This window comes from Oncorhynchus gorbuscha, linkage group LG01, assembly GCF_021184085.1.
Source record: "Oncorhynchus gorbuscha isolate QuinsamMale2020 ecotype Even-year linkage group LG01, OgorEven_v1.0, whole genome shotgun sequence".
Taxonomy (NCBI): domain Eukaryota; kingdom Metazoa; phylum Chordata; class Actinopteri; order Salmoniformes; family Salmonidae; genus Oncorhynchus; species Oncorhynchus gorbuscha.
The window spans coordinates 16,242,164-16,265,555 of NC_060173.1; the positions used below are offsets into that span (position 1 = coordinate 16,242,164).

Genomic DNA, 23,392 nt, shown 5'->3' on the forward strand with positions numbered 1-23,392 from the left:
TTCACTGCCTTTAACGTTCCTTGTACACATATGCATGCAAATATGATTTTGAGTGTTCTTTATGGAATATCACAAATTCAAAATCGATTGAAATGTTAATTTCCTGTGACTGTCGTCATCACGCACCTGTGGGATGGAGGTCAACTCTGTGGTTGTAGTCGGTACTGTAGTAGTTGTTGTTGGAGCTGTAGTTGCTGTGGGTGTGGTTGTGGATGTGGTTGTAGTACTTCTGGGTGGAGCTGTAGTAGTTGTGGATGTGGTTGTGGTAGGTGGGTTTGTGATAGTTATGGGTGGTGTGGTATATGTTGTCGGCGGGGCTGTTGTAGATGTGATTGGAGTGGTATTGGGTGGAGTTGAAGAGGCAGTAGGTGGGGCTGTAGAGGTTGTGGGCAGGGCTATTTTCATTGTGGGTTTTGCTATAGTCTTTACTGTTGAAAAGGTTGTGGGTGAAATTGAGGATGTTGTGAGCTGAGTTGAAAATGTTGTGGGTGGGGCTGTGGCAGCATTGGGTGTGGCTACTTTCCTTGTGAATTTTGCTGTAGTCTTTGTTGTTCTGACAACAGTAGGAGATGTAGGGGCAGCGGTTGTTGTAGTCGGCACAGTTGGGGTTTTGGTTGTAGATGGAACCACAAACTTTCTGGGGGGTATTTTCCTAGTTTTGGGGAAGGCTGTGGTACTGGTAGGTGTGATGGTAGAATCAGAGTTAGTGGTTGAAACAGAGGACGAGATAGATAAAGCCGCAGAAGTTGTGACTTTAGCATCAGAGGTAACGACCACTACCGTAGAAGTTGCTGCTGAGTCTGTTTTAGAACTTGTGTTGGGCACTGAGGAAATTGTAGAGGAAACCACAGTCATAGTGGTAGCTGCAGTTGACACCATCTCATCTACATTAGGTGTGGTGGAACTGGAAGTTGGTTGGTTTACTGATGGAGTCTTGGCTTCGTTCCTCGAGTCGAGGAGGGCATTTTCGGTGGCAGCACTCACCGTTTGGTCCATGGCAGAGTCAGTTGTGGACAAAGCAGGACTGGACAAGAGAACATCATGGCTGTGGTTGAGAACTGCCCGTGATGTTGTGACGGCAGTTGGGATGGAACTTGGAATGAGACCCATCGTGGCCGTCCTTGTCCGAGGCTTGACGATGTCATTAGTGTGAGTCGCCACCACAGACGTATATGTCGCCACCCTATTGGTCGATGTAACCGGGACTCTTAATTTAGAGATCTGCCGGGTGGTCCTACTATGGGTCCTCATAGTGTTTGACGAGGAGCGTGTGTTTATTATTGTTATAGGGGCTGTTCTGATGGCGTGGGTGTATGCCAAAGGTTGGTGTGTGGATGAACACATTGTGGGGGTTGAGGTTGAGATGGTGGTGGAACCTAGAAGAAAGAGGGGTTATTGTAACTAGACATATACACATGGTTGTAATATTATTGGATAACATTGAAATAAATTCAAGATACTGTATGTGTTCCATAAGTAATAACGCTAACCCAGCCCAAGTGTTCTTAAATGGGAAATTAAAGAATTTGACCGTAAGTTCCAGACAAAGCTGTGCTTTGATGTGGGTGTTTCCTCCTAAAAGAAACACACTGCATGCTCACAACGCCTTATCAATATGTTAATAACATGGTAATAAATGGGTTATTGTCATGTTATTCATCATTTTAACAAAAAAGTTAAATTAGGTGAAATAAATAGCTAGGTATTGGTTTTATTGGTCACGTTTTACTTGGATAGTCCATCTGTAGATGCTGTACAAACAAACTATGTGTTGATAAGCAAGTGACTATGTTTATAGGCAACTGCTTGCTAAGGTTTTGGTTAAGGTAAGGGTTAAGGTTAGAGTTAGGGCTAGGGCTAGCGTTAGTATGACCACCCGCTAGGAGGAAACACCCACATCAAAGCACAAGTTTAAGTTACGGCTAGCGTTAGGGTAAGGGTTCAAGTTACGGCTAGCGTTAGGGTAAGGGTTCAAGTTACGGCTAGCGTTAGGGTAAGGGTTCAAGTTAAAGTTACGGCTAGCGTTAGGGTAACGGTTCAAGTTTAAGTTACGGCTAGCGTTAGGGTAACGGTTCAAGTTTAAGTTACGGCTAGCGTTAGGGTAAGGGTTCAAGTTACGGCTAGCGTTAGCGTAAGGGTTCAAGTTTAAGTTGTGGCTAGCGTTAGGGTAAGGGTTCAAGTTTAAGTTACGGCTAGCATTAGGGTAAGGGTTCAAGTTTAAGTTGTGGCTAGCGTTAGGGTAAGGGTTCAAGTTTAAGTTACGGCTCGCGTTAGGGTAAGGGTTCAAGTTTAAGTTACGGCTAGCGTTAGGGTAACGGTTCAAGTTTAAGTTACAGATAGCGTTAGGGTAAGGGTTCAAGTTTAAGTTACGGCTCGCGTTAGGGTAAGGGTTCAAGTTTAAGTTGTGGCTAGCGTTAGGGTAAGGGTTCAAGTTTAAGTTACGGCTAGCTTTAGGGTAAGGGTTAAGTTTCGGGTTAGGATGAGGGTTAGGGTTAGTAGATAGTCAGTTGAAATGTTACTGATTGTCTGTAGATCATCTACAGATGGACTATCAAAAAAATTAAGTGTTACCATTTTATTATATGTGATAACAGGTGGCCTGAATAAACATTTAGTGTAAATTAACATTAAACAATACCAGTTAGGCTTACATTGTAGCATGTTTAGTTTTTTTTTTCAAGTGTGAAATTAATAGCCTCTTCTATGTCCCCTGTATGGTCATTAAGTTCACAGGAAGAACACTGCTGACATTCTTCCTGGCTGAGTGAGTGGGCTGATAAAACACTTGACAACAATGTGCAGGAAAGTCAGTACCAAGAGTGTCATCCTCTGCTTTCCTCAAGCATTCACACCATACCAATGTCAGACAAGTCCAAAGCTGACATGGTGCAAGTCATTTAGATGCAGATCTTATCTGTGTGATAATTCTGCTTTTTAAAAATGACAATCCGTTGCATTACTGTAAACTAGGTAAATTATGTCATAACGAGTTTGTTGGGTCCATGTAGAGATACTGTTGGCTACTAATTCTGTAAGTTGGGCCTTATCATTTTACAAGACGTTCTCGTCTCAAACTTCAGGAAAGACAAAATATCCATAAAGTTCAAGGCTACTAAATCGGCATGCCTACTTATAATTTATGTATGGTAGTTGAATGCACAGATATATATTATTATCTGAATGCAAACGAACAGAAGACTTGCAGCCCAATTCCTCAGTAGAACACTCACCTTTAAGCGGGCATAAATGGGTAATCACCTGTCTCCCTCCAGAGTCGATTTCCTCATACTTAGTCCAGTTGGAATACCTCTGGTCTCCTCGGATCACAACCCGTATACCTTGTTTCTTCAGGTACATGGGCTTCTCCGCTAACCCGAAAGTTCCTCGTTTGTCGTAGCATTTCCAAGCAGGTGCGCTGTCACAGTCGCTGATCGTGGCCAGGCGCGCGTGCCGAGGTATTGCACTGCTCGGGTTGGCCCAGAGACACTTGGCTGATTGTGTGTGATGCAACTTCATATCTTTCGTCCATTCCCATTGTTGATATGGACTGGTGACATTGCATCTGCCGAGGATCACAGTCGTTTTGTGGGTTGACAGGCACAGTTTCTTTGGTGTGTGCGCAATAAGGAAACCGTCTAAATGGGAGATACAAAGAGATGGTCAATAGTGGGGGACTAACAATCATCGAAAGGATGAAGAACTAATGCCAAATTATTAATATTTTGAAAGCAATTTAGTAATATAATGTTTGAAATGCATAAGGCCCAACATTTCTTGTAGCCTACGGGCTACAAAAAACTACAGTCTTACAGAAATAGTTTATAAACGTTTCCCATTATTATGTTAAATCAGTTCTCAAAAGGCAACAGTTTTATTCGATTACAACTAGTACTTTTCTTTGGTTGTAGCTGAATAAAATAGGTAAAATTGACGTTATTGTTATTAACGAATAATTCCTCATCTCAAACCTGAGTGAATATATTAGGCTAAAGCTGTCCGTTAAATACGATCATGGTCAATATGAGATCAAATAAATATTTTCTTTGACAAAGAATGAACTCTTTATTGTTACAGTGAGATAACCTACTTGGGTCATAATATTTGGAATAACCTCAATCAAAAAATTCGTTCACTGACTGACCCTTCCCTGTATAGACAAGGATGAACTAAAGTTTCCGTTGTTGACTATCTTCGCGCAAAAGAAATGTGGTTATTCGACTACTGTAATAATCAGCAAGTTAATTAACCAACCTCTTCACACTTTATAAGACAGACTACTTACTTGTCAAAGAGCATCGAAAAAGTATAAAGATAACGAAAAACAAAGTATCCATTTTAGTCTACAAGTTGTAACGGTTTAACGCGTCTGCTGGATTCAGATGAGTTGAGGCGTCGAAGGGAAGTTGCCTTCTGGGAAGGACAAAGTCAGTGACCAGCGCTTCCTTCTATTCAATTGTTTTTGTGGTTTCATATTAAAGTACCCTTCAGTACTGGACATCGACAGGGAAATGCTCTTCTATCGGAAATACCAAAGAACATCGCAGATGTTTAAGTGTTCAGATGGCAGGCAAACAGATGCAATGTGGGGACAGGTTTCTATACCCTGGATAGATGGTATACGATGCGATGGGCGTGATGCGTAGCTGCCCAAGTTTGGAATACTGACAACATAAGAAAAAATGACAAGAACATTATTTTATATTTTTCAGTGTTGACATTTTATTATTTAGTGTAAAGCCAATAGCACATCACCAAACCCAGTTATTATCATATTCAAAATTCCATTTCATTTCATATAGGTCAATTATTTGTTAATGTCACAATTTCCAAAAATGCTAAACTTAGACCTAATTCAAAACAAATCTGGAAGACAATTGGAGTTATTTTATCTTTTAATGCATTGCATTATTGTTGCTGTAACAGATGTGTTAGAAGTCAACTTACCTGGTAAAGTAATTAACAGAGTAATTCATTACATAATACAGCTATTTACAACTGTAAATGTACCAGTTATTTTTCTGGTATGAGTGACAATGTCAAATGATTACCAACACTAGCTCAACCCAATGTGCCCACAGTGTTTCTCTGGCCTCCTCCAACTGACAGACAGTGATGAACCTCATGGCTTCACAGAGTTGATTTATCTATTATTTTACCAGGTAAGTTGACTGAGAACACGTTCTCATTTGCAGCAACGATTTGGGGAATAGTTACAGGGGAGAGGAGGGGGATGAATGAGCCAATTGTAAACTGGGGATTATTAGGTGACCATGATGGTTTGAGGACCAGATTGGGAATTTAGCCAGGAGACTGGGGTTAACACCCCTACTCTTACGATAAGTGCCAAGGGATCTTTAATGACCTCAGAGAGTCAGGACACCCGTTTAACGTCCCATCCGAAAGATGGCACCCTACACAGGGCAGTGTCCCCGATCACTGCCCTGGGGCATTGGGATATTTTTTTTAGACCAGAGGAAAGAGTGCCCCCTACTGGCACTCCAACACCACTTCCAGCAGCATCTGGTCTCCCATCCAGGAACTGACCAGGACCAACCCAGCTTAGCTTCAGATGCAAGCCAGTAGTGGTATGCTGCTGGCATGCTGCTGACTTAAATCATGCCAGCCCTACACATAAACACAAACTAATACATATTACCATTGGCCTATGAGCATTAAAATACAAGGCAGTTGAAACATTGGTAAGGTATCTCTATGGGTGACAACACAACACAAAACTGAGGAAACGAAACTGCATATGCTTCCATATTTTGTTTACATGCACAAAATAATTGATTGTGAAAGGGTAATAGAGAAAGGGATGGACTGGGAAGTGGTAGAGAAAGAGCGAAAGAATGAGAAACTCACAATAAGGGCTACAACACTTGGAGAGCCCCAGAGAATCTCCTGGGCCAGCAGAGTTTTGGGGCCTTCGCTCAGGCCCTGCTCTTTTTTCCTGGTCTTATCTCCAGTAAGAGTGGGTCCTTTGTGGGACAGGGCCCTCAATCAACCCCCTCTTTCTGACCCCCACCCCCCCATCTCTTTCCCCTGCGGAACACTCTCCCCCCTCCCTAACATCCTGTGCTAGTCAGGGGAGATCTCTCTCTCTCTCTCTCTCTCTCTCTCTCTCTCTCTCTCTCTCTCTCTCTCTCTCTCTCTCTCTCTCTCTCTCTCTCTCTCTCTCTCTCTCTCTCTCTCTCTCTCTCTCTCTCTCTCTCTCTCTCTCTCTCTCTCTCTCTCTCTCTCTCTCTCTCTCTCTCTCTCTCTCTCTCTAAGCAGGACATCTCCTCCACCCTTCCTCTACATCCTCCTGTCAGCCTCCATACCTTCAACCTTCAAATGTCACCGACACATGAAGCACTAACTTGTCCTGGACCTTCACTCATTGGCACGTTGTTAGAAAGCTCACGTTTGTTGATTTAAAAAAAATCTAATTTTGTATCCAATTTAAAGGTGAACAGTTAGTCTGTGAGAGTTTTTTGTTGTTGTTGCTTATTATGGGGTCCAACACAGAAAAGGTTAGTAAGCAGTGATTCTTACAGAAAATACTGCTGTTAAATATCTGACCTAAACCGCAACAACCCACAGACACCCAGCACTGCAGAGACGATTTCTGCTTCACAACTTTTTAAAAGAACCTCAGAAATTCAATCAGATCAGCTTTAGCCAACATCTGCATAGCGGTTGTTTTGGTGGTGTCGGAGGTGGAACTGTGTTTAGAGCTGTCAAATCCACAAGCAATCCCGACTATAATCCAACATATCCCATGCAATCCCATGAAGTTTCAACACTCAAATTAGACTGACAGGCTACAATCCCCTCATCCAAATTAACATGAAAACATGCATTAGCCTCACATGAATGGTTTGTCATTTCAGAGTCTTTATTTCTACCATGGATAGAGCCTACACTGTCTAGTACCATTTTGAACTAACGCAGGAGGGATAATAAGGAAGGGAGTGGTTTGTGACACACAACAGCAGCCGCTCCCCGATTCGTCAGCTAGGGCGGCAGGGTAGCCTAGTGGTTAGAGCGTTGGACTCTAACCGAAAGGCTGCAAGTTCAAATCCCCGAGCTGACAAGGTACAAATCTGTCGTTCTCCCCCTGAACAGGCAGTTAACCCACTGTTCCTAGGCCGTCATTGAAAATAAGAATTTGTTCTTAACTGACTTGCCAAGTTAAATAAAGGTTAAAAAAACAACACATCAAACACCGTCAAAACAACAGCTATATGGATCTGGCCAACGCTAGTTAACTCTCAATCTGATTGAATCCAGGTCTAAAGGCTGTCACTCCTCTAAAACAACATCCACAAACCAACCAGTATACAAAGACAGCTTCTATTGTTTCAGCCAACTAGTCAGACATCATTTCAAACTGAAAATCTTTACCCTTACCATCTCACTCACACTCTGTCACAAATCTGGACCTACATGGCATCTGTCTGTCTGTGATTTTACCAGTTATTTGTGTGTCCTCTCCTCCCTTTTCCGGTATGTTCTGGTCGGGTCACTAAAGTCCCACTATGGTTTCCTGCTCATCTCTGTGTCTCATCTCCCTGTCTCATCTCTGTGTCTCATCTCTGTGTCTCATCTCTCTGTGTCTCATCTCTGTGTCTCATCTCCCTGTCTCATCTCTGTGTCTCATCTCCCTGTCTCATCTCTATGTCTCATCCCTGTGTCTCATCTCCCTGTCTCAACCCTGCGTCTCATCCCTATGTCTCATCCCTGTGTCTCATACCTATGTCTCATCTCTGTGTCACATCTCCCTGTCTCATCCCTGCGTCTCATCTCCCTGTCTCATCCCTGTGTCTCATCCCTATGTCTCATCTCTGTGTCTCATCAATGTGTCTCATCCCTGCGTCTCATCTCTGTGTCTCATCTCCCTGTCTCATCCCTATGTCTCATCTCTGTGTCTCATCTCCCTGTCTCATCCCTGCGTCTCATCTCTGTGTCTCATCCCTGTGTCTCGTTTTCCTGTCTCATCCCTATGTCTCATCTCTGTGTCTCATCCCTGTGTCTCATCTCTGTGTCTCATCTCCATGTCTCATCGCTATGTCTCATCCCTGTGTCTCATCTCCGTGTCTCATCCCTATGTCTCATCTCTGTGTCTCATCTCTGTGTCTCATCTCCCTGTCTCATCACTGTGTCTCATCTCTGTGTCTCATCTCCCTGTCTCATCCCTGTGTCTCATCCCTGTGTCTCATCTCTGTGTCTCATCTCTGTGTCTCATTTTCCTGTCTCATCTCCCTGTCTCATCTCATCAGACGACGTGTCTGAAATGCATTGGGCGCTAGTCGATTCAGGCGCAGCTGGGAACTTTATGGATCGCGGACTCGCCCTTAAGTTAGGGGTTCCGCTGGTGCCGATAGATTCTGCTCTCCCCGTGCACTCCCTAGATAGCCGGCCATTAGGGTCAGGGATGGTGGTCCTTCTGTAGCTCAGTTGGTAGAGCATGGCGCTTGTAACGCCAGGGTAGTGGGTTCGATCCCCGGGACCACCCATACGTAGAATGTATGCACACATGACTGTAAGTCGCTTTGGATAAAAGCATCTGCTAAATGGCATATATTATTATATATTCTCATCCCTATGTCTCATCTCTCTGTCTCATCCCTGTCCCCCCCAACACACAACAAAAAGCACCATTCTGCACTAACTGTAATTTTTATTCAGACATTTGGAACAACCCAAATAAATAATCATAACATTTAAAACTATATAAATAGAAATATATATACAGAAATAAGACTAATTCATATCAAAAAGAAATAACAAAGACAAATAGAAACTAATTGTATTACATACATACAAATAAAGAGAATCTAATTATTATACTAGGTAATAGTGTAATAATTAAATTATCTTTATTTGTATTTATATGCTACAATTTGTTTATATTTGTCTTTGTTATTTCTTTTTGATACTTATGAGTATTATGTTAGAATATATATTTCTATTCTATTTATTTTTAACAAAATAACACAAAAAAACTAAACTAAATTGCACACATCCTATATCACACAATACACAAATAGAATAACACATTTATAAAGAAGAGAACCTGATTATTACACTATTGCACTTCAAACAAGAAACACACAAACTCAATTCCACAACTAATTGTATTAGTACTGTACAAAGTTAGAGGTGCGCTATTTGATAGATTCTCCCGCTCCCTCTACTCCCGGGCTTCCAGTGGGGAGACCTGAGGTCAACCTACCACCGCCCCCTCTCAATCTCGTACTTCTGAGTGGGAGACCTTCCCAGGCAGTAGCCTGCCTAGCTCAAAAACTAGAATCCGGGCGCCCACTCCAACAAGGTTAATTGACCCACAGTCCCACACAGTGCCATGATATCATTAACGTGACGTGCAAATGTCACCATTCAGATTCGTTTTGTTTTGTTGTGCAGGCGCCCCATGCCGGCTCGGCAAGATGCCGCCCTGGGCGGCTGCCTATGTCGCCTATGCCTAATTCCACCACTGCTTGTGTCTCATCCCTGTGTCCAGACTGACACAAAATCACCCTTCTGGCAGGTATGCAGCTCAGTTTAGTCAATCACAACATGCTGTTAATGACAGTGAGCTAGGCTGTAGTATTCGTTTCAATAGAGGGATGACAGTACAGTAACAGAGAGAATGTTGTACGATAGCAAACCTTGACTCATGATGGTGATGCGTTTGTAAGGTACTCTTATACGCCTATCCCTTATGCTGCAAAGGGAGAAGCACCTGTAAAAAATAAAATCATATGGTTATTTTTACAACTAAAGTCCTTTGTAAAACATATTTTCAAATGATTTCCAAAAGTAAGATAAAGCAACATACCTACTTCTTGAAGTGCGTCTTGACAGTGGCTGGTGTGGGATATTGGCTGATCTGGTCTCTCCAGGTCTCATGCTACTTGTCTCCTCCCTGTCGACCCATTGTGTTCTGCCTGGGAGAACAGAGAGCTAAGAGGTCAAAGAGACTGTGGTGGGTCCCGGTCCCACGGGGTGGAAGGGTGTTGGTGCACTCCTATGCTGAGCCAGGGCGGTCCCTGGGTGCCCCCCTTCTCCCTCCCTCTCGCTTTCTCTTTATTTCACCCTCTCTTTTGTACCCAGCCTTGCCAGTCTGTTCCTGCCACTCTAGTGCCAAGGTCTAGATAAAGGGCGGGATAATAGCATGCTGTTCCAGAGCACAGAAGGCTGCAAGATATAAGCACAATGAGTTAGATTAAAATGACATGCTTTTATCCTGCTCAGTGTTGAAGCATGAGTAGAATTTATATTCATCTTACTTCTCTAGCTAGGGCCCTTCACTACACTCCCTCTGCACAAAATGGTTGGATGGGAAGATTTAGTACCATTTTGAGTGAGCTTGTATACTTAACCCCACAAGAAACGACCCTGCTGCTGATTGATCGGAAGTTCCACCCTCTACAGGAAGACATGCTGTGTAACCCTGGTCTGTCTACATAGACCCCAGAGCTCTGGACTCACAGACCCCCAGCACACCAGCTCTAGACAGACAGACAGACAGACAGACAGACAGACAGACAGACAGACAGACAGACAGACAGACAGACAGACAGACAGACAGACAGACAGACAGACAGACAGACAGACAGACAGACAGACAGACAGACAGACAGACAGACAGACAGACAGACAGACAGACAGACAGACAGACAGACAGACAGACAGACAGACAGACAGACAGACAGACAGACAGACAGACAGACAGACAGACAGACAGACAGAGAACCCAGACTACACTACCTCGGATGGGGCCACAGTGTCTCCTGACCCCTCCTGTCTTGGTCCTCAAACCCCAGGTGTTGTACGTGTTAGATACCAGCACTAGGCAGTGAGAGAAGCAGCTTGATGCTCAGTGGACTAGTTGATACCAGCACTAGGCAGTGAGAGAAGCAGCTTAATGCTCAGTGGACTAGTTGATACCAGCACTAGGCAGTGAGCGAAGCAGCTTGATGCTCAGTGGACTAGTTGATACCAGCACTAGGCAGTGAGAGAAGCAGCTTGATGCTCAGTGGACTAGTTGATACCAGCACTAGGCCAGTGAGGGAAACAGCTTGATGCTCAGTGGACTAGTTGATACCAGCACTAGGCCAGTGAGGGAAGCAGCTTGGTGCTCAGTGGACTAGTTGATACCAGCACTAGGCCAGTGATGGAAGCAGCTTGATGTTCAGTGGACTAGTTGATACCAGCACTAGGCAGTGAGAGAAGCAGCTTGATGCTCAGTGGACTAGTTGATACCAGCACTAGGGCAGTGAGGGAAGCAGCTTGATGCTCAGTGGACTAGTTGATACCAGCACTAGGCCAGTGAGGGAAGCAGCTTGATGCTCAGTGGACTAGATGATACCAGCACTAGACTAGGGAGAGAAGCAGCTTGATGCTCAGTGGACTAGTATAATCAGGTGTTACCAGGTGTGCTAGAATGATTTGTTCTATTCACTTATTCACCTAGATAGATAGATAGACAGACAGACAGACAGACAGACAGACAGACAGACAGACAGACAGACAGACAGACAGACAGACAGACAGACAGACAGACAGACAGACAGACAGACAGACAGACAGACAGACAGACAGACAGACAGACAGACAGACAGACAGACAGACAGACAGACAGACAGACAGACAGACAGACAGACAGACAGACAGACAGAGAACCCAGACTACACTACCTCGGATGGGGCCACAGTGTCTCCTGACCCCTCCTGTCTCAGCCTCCAGTATTTATGCTGCAGTAGTTTATGTGTCGGGGGGCTAGGGTCAGTTTGTTTATCTGGAGTACTTCTCCTGTCCTATTCAGGTGTCCTGTGTGAATCTAAGTGTGCGTTCTCTAATTCTCTCCTTCTCTCTTTCTTTCTCTCTCTCGGAGGACCTGAGCCCTAGGACCATGCCCCAGGACTACCTGACATGATGACTCATTGCTGTCCCCAGTCCACCTGGCCATGCTGCTGCTCCAGTTTCAACTGGCCTGGGCCCAAGGACCATGTCCCAAGACTACCTGACATGAGGACTCCTTGCTGTCCCCAGTCCACCTGGCCATGCTCCTGCTCCAGTTTCAACTGTTCTGCCTTACTATTATTCAACCATGCTGGTCATTTATGAACATTTGAACATCTTGGCCACGTTCTGTTATAATCTCCACCCGGCACAGCCAGAAGAGGACTGGCCACCCCACATATGCTCTCTCTAATTCTCTCTTTCTTTCTCTCTCTCGGAGGACCTGAGCCCTAGGACCGTGCCCCAGGACTACCTGACATGATGGCTCCTTGCTGTCCCCAGTCCACCTGACTGTGCTGCTGCTCCAGTTTCAACTGTTCTGCCTTATTATTATTTGACCATGCTGGTCATTTATGAACATTTGAACATCTTGGTCATGTTCTGTTATAATCTCTACCCGGCACAGCCAGAAGAGGACTGGCCACCCCACATAGCCCGGTTCCTCTCTAGGTTTCTTCCTAGGTTTTGGCCTTTCTAGGGAGTTTTTCCTAGCCACCGTGCTTTTACACCTGCATTGTTTGCTGTTTGGGGTTTTAGGCTGGGTTTCTGTACAGCACTTTGAGATATCAGCTGATGTACGAAGGGCTATATAAATAAATTTGATTTGATTTGATTCAAGTTGTGTCTACAGTTTTCCAACTTGGTCCTCAAACCCCAGGTGTTGTACGTGTTAGATACCAGCACTAGGCAGTGAGAGAAGCAGCTTGATGCTCAGTGGACTAGTTGATACCAGCACTAGGCAGTGAGAGAAGCAGCTTGATGCTCAGTGGACTAGTTGATACCAGCACTAGGCCAGTGAGGGAAGCAGCTTGATGCTCAGTGGACTAGTTGATACCAGCACTAGGCCAGTGATGGAAGCAGCTTGATGTTCAGTGGACTAGTTGATACCAGCACTAGGCAGTGAGAGAAGCAGCTTGATGCTCAGTGGACTAGTTGATACCAGCACTAGGCCAGTGAGGGAAGCAGCTTGATGCTCAGTGGACTAGTTGATACCAGCACTAGGCCAGTGAGGGAAGCAGCTTGATGCTCAGTGGACTAGATGATACCAGCACTAGACTAGGGAGAGAAGCAGCTTGATGCTCAGTGGACTAGTATAATCAGGTGTTACCAGGTGTGCTAGAATGATTTGTTCTATTCACCTGTTGAAACCTGGTGATTATGTACAACAACTGGAGGTCCCTAAGGACTGGGATGGGAAACACTGTCCACATACAATGCTATGGTGGTCCAATAACAAAACTGTCTGCAGCTGTCTGATTACATAAGTGATCAGGCTATCAGGGCCCTGTGATTGGGCAGACCGTCCCTTCTCACTCCATGTTATTTCAACTTGCTCACTCACTCACACCCACCCACACCCACCCACACCCACCCACCCACCCACCCACCCACCCACCCACCCACCCACCCACACACACACACACACACACACACACACACACACACACACACACACACACACACACACACACACACACACACACACGTTTGCTTTAATGGGAGTCATAAAGTGCTTCCTCTTTGTCAGTCTGTCTGGCCCAGGCAGGGTTTGGCTGCTAATGCTAGCAGCTCAGGAAATCTCCTTTCCTCTGCAATTAGCCATTTCCTGGTTCAATCAGAGCCTGGTGACCTTGTGCACACACCCTGACCTATGACCCCTGAGGGGGGCTGGAGAGAGATGGATGAACCAAACTGTCTGTTTCTGTGATGGTGGGGCAGAGATCCCACATAGTACAGCTATACAGGCAGCTTGCTATGTGAGATACAAATGTGCCTTAGTTCTAATGATAATGTGTATATTTTGAAGTACTTGACATGTTGTCACTGCTGAGGAGCTGTTGAGGTACATTACCTGCCAAAAGTTTGGACACCGATTCATTCCAGGGTTTTTCTTTATTTTCTACATTGTAGAATAATAGTGAAGACATCAAAACTATGGAATAACACATATGGATTCATGTAGTAACCAAAAAGGCATTAAACAACTCAAAAAATAGTTGATATTTCAGATTCTTCCAATAGCCACCCTTTGCCTTGATGACAGCTTTGCACACTCTTGCAATTCTCTCAACCAGCTTCACCTAAAATGCTTTCCCAACAGTCTTGAAGGAGTTCCCACATATGCTGAGCACTTGTTGGCTACTTTTCCTTCACTCTGCGGTCCGACTCATCTCAAACCATCTTAATTTGGTAGGCCAGTTCATCTGATGCAGCACTCCATCACTCTTTCTTGTTCAAATAGCCCTTACACAGCCTGGAGGTTTGTGGGTCATTGTCCTGTTGAAAAACAAATGATAGTCCCATTAAGCCCAAACCAGATGGATGGCGTATCGCTGAAGAATGCTCTGGTAGCCATGCTGATTAAGTGTGCCTTGAATTCTAAATAAATAACTGACAGTGTCACCAGCAAAACACCCCCACACCATAACACCTCCTCCTCCATGCTTTATGTTGGGAAAAACACATGCAGATATCATCCATTCACCCACAAGGCATCTCACAAAGACACGGTGGTTGGAAACAAAAATCTCAAATTTGGACTCCAGACCAAAGGACAGATTTCCACCTGTCTAATGTCCATTGCTCGTGTTTCTTGGCCCAAGCAAGTCTCTTCTTCTTATTGGTGTCCTTTAGTAGTGGTTTCTTTGCAGCAAATCAACCATAAAGGCCTGATTCACACAGTCTCCTTTGAACAGTTGATGTTGAGATGTGTCTGTTACTTGAACTCTGAAGCATTTATTTGGGCTGCAATTTCTGAGGTTTGTAACTCTAATGAACTTATCCTCTGCAGCAGAGGTAACTCTGGGTCTTCCTTTCCTGTGGCGTCCTAATGAGAGCCAGTTTCATAATAGCACTTGATGGTTTTTGCGACTGCACTTGAAGAAACTTTCAAAGTTTTTCTTTGCTTATTTAAGCTGTTCTTGCCATAATATGGACTTGGTCTTTTACCAAGTAGGGCTATCTTCTGTACAACCCCCCTACGTTGTCACAACACAACTGATCGGCTCAAACGCATTAAGAAGGAAAGAAATTCCACAAATGAACTTTTATGGAGGCACACCTGTTAATTGAAATGCATTCCAGGTGACTACATCATGAAGCTGGTTGAGAATGCCAAGAGTGTGCAAAGCTGTCATCAAGGCAAAGGGTGGCTATTTGCAGAATCTCACATATAAAATCTATTTTGATTTGTTTAACACTTTTTTGGTTACTACATGATTCCATGTGTTATTTCATAGTTTTGATGTCTTCACTATTATTCTACAATGTATAACTTTTGACAGGTAGTGTATATTGCATTATAAGTGAGAATACAACTTCATTAATTGTCAATAAAACATTCCAGGTATTCTCTGTTGGTAGAAGAAGGGAGGGGAGAGGAGGAGGAAGGAGGTGGGGAGAGGCGACTGGGAAAGGAGGTGACCCCTCTCCTCTGGCCAACCAGACTGATGACTGAAACAGAACACACAGATCACACCTTACATCCTGGTCAGGAAACAACCTGACACGCACTCCTGTCCCAGCATTTCCCCTTTTATAATCAGGCAGAATTGCACAAGCATGTCTAGGGGTCCTGATAACATCCCTGTGAGTATGCAGGTCATCCCTTGGTTCATATCCACAGGCCTAATTTTCTTCCTCTTATTGACCATTCATGTGAAAGGTTGAGGTTAATCTTAAATGGATTTTTAAAAACGTAATATTAAAACATACAATCTACTTCTTGCAGTAAAGCCGCTCAACATTTACATTACATTCAGTTATCTAACAGACTCCCATCCAGAGCGACCCATGGAAGCAACCAGGGTCAACACCCTGCTCAAGGGCATGTTGACAGATCTCCCACAAGGTCAAAAATGGGGACCTGAATCAGCGACCAATCAGCCATAGGCCCAAGCACTTAACCTCCAGGCCACCAGCCCTCCAAGATCTCCCCCACCCACAGTTCCCAGAGAGCTGCTCCTCAACCATCCGAGACCTTACCTCCACAGACCCGCCCTCCGAAAAAAAGTAATAAAGTAAAATAAATCCATTACCCACCCAAGACCCCACCCCCCCAACAACCCCAAAAAATTAACAAAAGAGAAAAAAGAGAAAGACAAAGGAAAAGAGAAAACAATAATGCAAAAAACAAAAGACATCAAGGACAACAAAACTTTTCAATTATTCGAAAATGAGACATGGCAATCTGCATAAAGGAAAAAAGGCCATTTTTAAACAATGCTTAACATTACTTTGACCCATTTTAAAAGAGAGTCACTGAAGTCTTACTTTATCAAAGACCTTTTCAAAATGTTCTGTGAATAACAGACTGTTAGCATACAAGGACAGAGAGGACAACTTCAGACAGTTGAGTGGAAAGACCAGCCCGAGGTAGACCACAGATTTAGGATCAAATTACTCAAATCTTAACCTTTACCATAAAGAAATATAATCTACATGACCCTGGACATCTTCTATGAAGTTGCTGTGGTAGTAGACAATGCACTTTATGTACCAGTTAAATGATCAAGTTCCTCACTGGACACAGTCACAAGGACACATGACCAACTATGGACATCACTCGTCCATCCTGACACAAAGGTCAGAACTATTCAGGAAACTCTCTGAGGTAATGGGGAAATTCAGTCAAAGTTTACTGAATGATGAAAGTTCCTTTACAGTAAATGGGGAACAATATTTCCTCCCAACTTTGAGAGATCAGTCTCTTAGTCATCTCACTCAAGATTAACCCACAGATATGCATGTAATGAAATCTGGAGTGACAGATATTAATTACCACAGGGGGTCCCATTTTCACAATGGGCAATAGTTGTGCCTTACAGAGTGGTCATCCAGAGCAACTGTGTGGTTTACAGACAGGTGGGTGGTGTGCATAGCCACAGGAAGTAGTTTGGGGTGGGGGTGCTGCAATTTGGGGAAGGGGGATGCAGAAAAAATATTTGCCCGCGCTGAAGATGTTTATATCAGTCTGCTAATACAGGATTATAGTAAAGGCCCAATGTATTTGAGTGTGACCAGCATTTGTAACTTGCCTCTAATAATTATTATGTACAAAACAGATAATGTCATAACACTTGTGGAATATAAAAATACTTGCTTGGTATGTTTTCCAGTTTCTTGAAATACTTTGCAAATGCAACTTATTTCTATGTGAAAACTGAAATGGTCTATTCATTCCTTTTCCATTGTAATAGACGCTCTTATCCAGAGCAACTTACAGTAGTGAGTGCATACATTTTCATACTTTTTGTACTATCCCCCATGGGAATTCGAAAGCACAACCCTAGCATTGGAAGCACCATGCTCTACCAACTGCTCCTCTAGAGCAGTGATGTTTTGGGGCTGTTTCTGGGCAACACAGACTTTCAACTCCCTCCAAAGATATTCTATGGGGTTGAGATCCGGAGACTGGCTAAGCCACTCCAGGACCTTGACATGCTTAAACACCTAGTGGGGCAAAAAAGTATTTAGTCAAGCCACTCCTTCGTTGCCCGGGTGGTGTGTTTGGGATCATTGTCATGCTGAAAGACCCAGCCACGTTTCATCTTCAATGCCCTTGCTGATGGACTCAAAATCTCACGATACATGGCCCCATTCATTTTTTCCTTTACACGGATCAGTCGTCCTGGTCCCTTTTCAGAAAAACAGCCCCAAAGCATGATGTTTCCACCCCCATGCTTCACAGTAGGTATGGTGTTCTTTGGATGCGACTCAGCATTCTTTGTCCTCCAAACACGACGAGTTGAGTTTTTACCAAAAAGTTATATTTTGGTTTCATCTGACCATATGACATCCTCCCAATCTTCTTCTGGATCATCCAAATGCTCTCTAGCAAACTTCAGACAGGCCTGGACATGTACTGGCTTAAGCAGGGGGACACGTCTGGCACTGCAGAATTTGAGTCCCTGGCGGCGTAGTGTGTTACTGATGGTAGGCTTTGTTACTTTGGTCCTAGCTCTCTGCATGTCATTCACTAGGTCCCCCCGTGTGGTTCTGGAATTTTTGCTCACGCTCACCGTTCTTGTGATCATTTTGACCCCACGGGGTGAGATCTTGCGTGGAGCCCCAGATCGAGGGAGATTATCAGTGGTCTTGTATATCTTCCATTTCCTAATAATTGCTCCCACAGTTGATTTCTTCAAACCAAGCTGCTTACCTATTACAGATTCCATCTTCCCAGCCTGGTGCAGGTCTACAATTTTGTTTCTGGTGTCCTTTGACAGCTCTTTGGTCTTGGCAATAGTGGAGTTTGGAGTGTGACTGTTTGAGGTTGTGGACAGGTGTCTTTTATACTGATAACAAGTTCAAACAGGTGCCATTAATACAGGTAACGAGTGGAGGACAGTGGAGCCTCTTAAAGAAGAAGTTACAGGTCTGTGAGAGCCAGAATTTCTGCTTGTTTATAGGTGATCAGATAAATATTTTCCACCATAATTTGCAAATAAATTTATTAAAAATCCTACAATGTGATTTTCTGGATTTTTTTTTCTCATTTTCTCTGTCATAGTTGAAGTGTACCTATGATGAAAATTACAGGCTTCTCTCATCTTTTTAAGTGGGAGAACTTGCACAATTGGTGGCTGACTAAATACTTTTTTGCCCCACTGTATTTTCAAAAAAGAAATATATTTTTAATTCATTTTTTTTTTTTTATTCTGATTTTTCAGGACCCCTACTTCCCAGTGGTCCTTCTGTAGTGGGTTCAATTCCCGGGACCACCCATACGTAGAATGTATGCACACATGACTGTAAGTCGCTTTGGATAAAACCGTCTGCTAAATGGCATATATTATTATATTATATTATGGTGGTGGGTGGCATTAGCTGCTGTAACTGTAACATCACTTCCGGGGCATCATGCACCCATTGTTATATAGGGGGCACGAAGTACATGAGGACGGAGGGTCTGTATTTGGCTGTCTGTATCCTCCTGACTGGTGTTTCTTTTTTTTAGAAGCTGAATATGCTTCTTTGCATCTCTGCAAAAATCTGGGTAAAAGATTGAAAGGAAAGTGAGTCTTATTCATGACATTTTGTCATTTCTAGGGGAAGTCGTGAAGAGGGCATGACAAAGCCTATTCCCCCTCAGGAAACTAAAAATACTTGTCATGGGTCCTGAGATCCTCAAAAGGTTCTACAGCTGCGACATCGAGAGCATCCTGACTGATTGCATCACTGCTTGGTACGGCAATTGCTCGGCCTCTGACCGCAAGGTATTTCAGAGGGTAATGCGTACAGCCCAGTACATCACTGGGGCAAAGCTGCCTGCCATCCAGGACCTCTACACCAGGTGGTGCCAGAGGAAGGCCCTAAAAATTGTCAAAGACCCCAGCCATAGACTGATCTCTCTACTCCTGCATGGCAAGCGGTACCGGAGTGCCAAGTCTAGGACAAAATGTCTTCTCAACAGTTTTTACCCCCAAGCCAGAAGACTCCTGAACAGGTAACCAAATGGTTACCTGGACTATTTGCATTGTGTGCCCCGCCCCCAACCCCTCTTTTACGCTGCTGCTACTCTCTGTTTATCTTATATGCATAGTCAATTTAACTATACGTTCATGTACATACTACCTCAAAACTACCTCCCGCACATTGGCTAACCAGGCTATCTGCATTGTGTCCCACCAACCACCCGACAACCCCTCTTTTTACGCTACTGCTACTCTCTGTTCATCATATATGCACTTTAACCATACCTACATGTACATACTACCTCACTAACCGGTGTCTGTATGTAGCCTTGCTACTGTTATTTTCAAATGTCTTTTTATGTTTTTTTTATTTCTTTACTCACTCTCTCTCTCTCTCTCTCACACACACACACACACACACACACACACACACACACACACACACACACACACACACACACACACACACACACACACACACACACACACACACACACACACACACACACACACACACACACACACACACTTTTCCCCTGCACTACTGGTTAGAGCCTGTAAGTAAGCATTTCACTGTAGGTTCTACACCTGTTGTATTCGGCGCACGTGACAAATAAACTTTGATTTGATCTGAAGTCTAGCAACCTTTTGGTTTTTGTCTAGATAGTTAGACAAGCTACTCTAACTTGTTTGATAGCTGGAAATGGCTTGGTAGCTAGTTAAAATGCTGGGAAATTGGGAACCTAGCTAGCTGGCTAGCTAAAGCCAATGCTGTAAAGGTGCTAGGTGGTTAGTATTACAGAGAAACAACAAAACATTTTCGCCGATGACAAGCATACCCATAACAAGATGAAGCCACCACCATGCTTGAAAATATGAAGAGTAGTACTCAGTGATGTGTTGTGTTGGATTTGCCCCAAACGTAACACTTTGTATTTAGGACATAAAGGTAATTTCTTTGCTACATTTTTTGTAGTTTTACTTTAGTGCTTTGTTGCAAACAGCATGCATGTTTTGGAATATTTGTATTGCGTCGAGGCTTCCTTCTTTACACTCTGTCATTTAGGTTAGTATTGTGGAGTAACTACAATATTGTTGATCCATCCTCCGTTCTCTCCTATCACAGCCATTAAACTATAACTGTTTTAAAGTCACCATTGGCTTCATGGTGAAATCCCTGAGCAGTTTCCTTCCTCACCAGCAACTGAGTTAGGAAGGATGCCTGTATCTTTGTAGTGACTGGGTGTATTGATACACCATCCAAAGTGTAATTAATAACTTCACCGTGCTCAAAGGGCCTTACAGATAATTGTATGTGTGGCGTCCAGAGATGAGATAGTCATTTAAAAATAATTGAAAATACTATTATTGGACAAAGAGTGAGTCCATGCCACTTACAGGCACTTAACCCACTGTTCCTAGGCCGTCATTGAAAATAAGAATTTGTTCTTAACTGACTTGCCTTGTTAAATAAAGGTAAAATAAAATAAAAATTTTAAAAATTCTGTGACTTGTTAAACACATTTTTAATCCTGAATTTATTTAGACATGTCATAACAAATGGGTTGAATATTTATTGATGCAAGTCATTTCAGCTTTTCATTTTTTATTATTTTCAAAAATATTCTAAAAAACATAATTCAACTTTGACATTATGGGGTATTGTGTGTAGATCAGATACACAAAATCTCAATTTTATCAATTTAAAACTCTGTCTGTAATGCAACAAAATGTGTGAAAAGTCAAGGGTTGTGAATACTTTCTGAAGGCACTTCAATCGGATTATTTTAAAAAAATTAAGTATAATCAGTTACATTATCAGCTAAAATATTGTTATCTGATTACAGATACTTTTGAAAAACAAGATGATTTCTTCTAACCTACTTTAAATTCAGAAAGCATGTTTGCGAGAAAAAAAAATGCATTATGACACCTTTCAGTTTTTTTCAATTACATTCAATTCAGCACTGAATAAAGGCCACGTTTAGGTCTGTTCCACCGGAGCGAGTCTGACCTCAAGTCAGACCATTATGATGACACACCAAATCAAATTTTATTGGTCATATCCACATATTTAGCAGATGTTATTGTGGGTGTAGCGAAATGATTGTGTTCCTAGCTCCAACCAAATGAGTTTGATGGATTAGTAACTGTAACGGATTACATTTAGAAAGTAACCTTAGTGTTGAGGATGTAGAGTGCAATCTCAGACTCACCTCCAGGCAGCTCTGCTTCCATCAGGCTCTACAATTCTTTGAGAAAGAAGGCCTGCAATAAGAGTGGGATATTTTAATACACCACGAGATGGTAGCAATCTACAGAAGTCTACAGTAGCCCACACTGACACATGGTATTAATACTGTATGGTAATAACAATACAATGTGGGCTCCTCCTCCCTACTCCTGCTTTTGTCCACATCTGTCTATCATTGTTGACTTTGTCATGATGCGCGGTGCCATGAATGTTGTTTTACTCTAGCCAGGCAAGCCATTGCAAAGAAACCAAGAGGGGACAAGTCCAACACTAGTTAAACAATTGCAAAGTGTTATCTGAAAAACATTTCTGTGGATGGTTATTATGTGTTTTCTTGAAATTATTATGCTCACTTTTCTGCTTGGAGTGGCGGACTGCGCGGGCACAGAACGGACCGGGTTCTTGACACCGACTGCCCGTCGCTTTGTAATTGTGAAGACAACGGCATGCTTCTGCGCGTGGACTGTGTGGACCTCGGTCTCGCGGAGTTGCCGTCAAAATTGAGCGTATTTACTTCCTACCTGTAAGTTTAAATTATATGCATAACTTGTTCGTGTGCTGGCAACTGTTGAGTGTAACATTTACTGTATTATGGATGCTCTCCATACACATTTACATTTTACATTTAAGTCATTTATAGCAGACGCTCTTATCCAGAGCGACTTACAAATTGGTGCATTCATCTTATGACATCCATGACATACGTTTGCACCTGTCTTTTCAGCAGGGGATAAAACACTAAATACCAACGCTAAAACAAGCAACCCTGCAGGTTCTCTCAGAAGTCTGTAGAGTTCTACTGTGATGACACTCTGACCCTATCAGTACCAGCCTTGAGTAGGATTACTGTAATGGTTCTTGACAAGAGTTGAAAGACCAAAGGACTAACCTCTTTCTGAGCCAGGTCACAGACATGACATCCAAATATCAGAACATTCACGACATACTTTTGATTGTTGATGTTTGTGTGTGTGTGTGTGTGTGTGTGTGTGTGTGTGTGTGTGTGTGTGTGTGTGTGTGTGTGTGTGTGTGTGTGTGTGTGTGTGTGTGTGTGTGTGTGTGTGTGTGTGTGTGTGTGTCAGTGTCATTTTAGCATGTCATTTTTGGTGGGATTTGTTTTTAGATGCATGCCAGCAAAGACACTACACAACACTAAACAATACATGAATTGAACTATAATGAAGACAGGCGATGCCCACAAACTGTTAGGGCCTACATAAAGCTTTCCCAGCAGAGCTTTCTTTCTAGCACAATGAAGTGAATCCTTACCACGACCACACCTGGCTATCAGCGGAGCCTTGTCGGGCAGCTAAACAATTATTCAGCCTTGTTTATTGCCTTAAAAAACTGCTGATATGGCTAACTTAAAAACAAATGTGGTTTCTACTGACTGTTGAGATGTACAAACTATGGCATAAGGTAATGATGAGCGGATAAGAGGCATTCCGTAATTTCGATTAAGACATGAATGAGCGAGCGGCGATATATATTGTGCCTTGCGAAAGTATTCGGCCCCCTTGAACTTTGCAACCTTTTGCCACATTTCAGGCTTCAAACATAAAGATATAAAACTGTATTTTTTTGTGAAAAATCAACAACAAGTGGGACACAATCATGAAGTGGAACGACATTTATTGGATTTTTCAAACTTTTTTAACAAATCAAAAACTGAAATTGGGCGTGCAAAATTATTCAGCCCCCTTAAGTTAAT

At 43.1% G+C, this 23,392-nt stretch overlaps 1 protein-coding gene and 1 pseudogene across 3 annotated transcripts in view; one reads left to right on the forward strand and one right to left on the reverse strand.

The window, feature by feature from the left end:
- LOC124033686 (receptor-type tyrosine-protein phosphatase beta-like) overlaps positions 1-9,931 on the reverse strand; it is a 36,227-nt gene extending 26,296 nt beyond the window's left edge. The window contains exons 1-4 of one of the 3 annotated variants that reach the window (XM_046345871.1): positions 9,827-9,931; positions 9,657-9,730; positions 3,231-3,635; positions 127-1,376 (exon numbers count right to left, since the gene is read on the reverse strand). In XM_046345871.1, coding sequence (XP_046201827.1) covers positions 127-1,376; positions 3,231-3,635; positions 9,657-9,730; positions 9,827-9,897 — 1,800 coding nt within the window. In that variant the 5' untranslated portion in view covers positions 9,898-9,931. Of the gene's footprint in view, positions 1-126; positions 1,377-3,230; positions 3,636-4,282; positions 4,518-9,656; positions 9,731-9,826 lie in introns of those variants that run through there. The other 2 variants (XM_046345879.1, XM_046345887.1) reach the window with 2 other exon arrangements.
- An 11,946-nt stretch (positions 9,932-21,877) lies between these two features.
- LOC124039974 overlaps positions 21,878-23,392 on the forward strand; it is a 32,938-nt pseudogene continuing 31,423 nt past the window's right edge.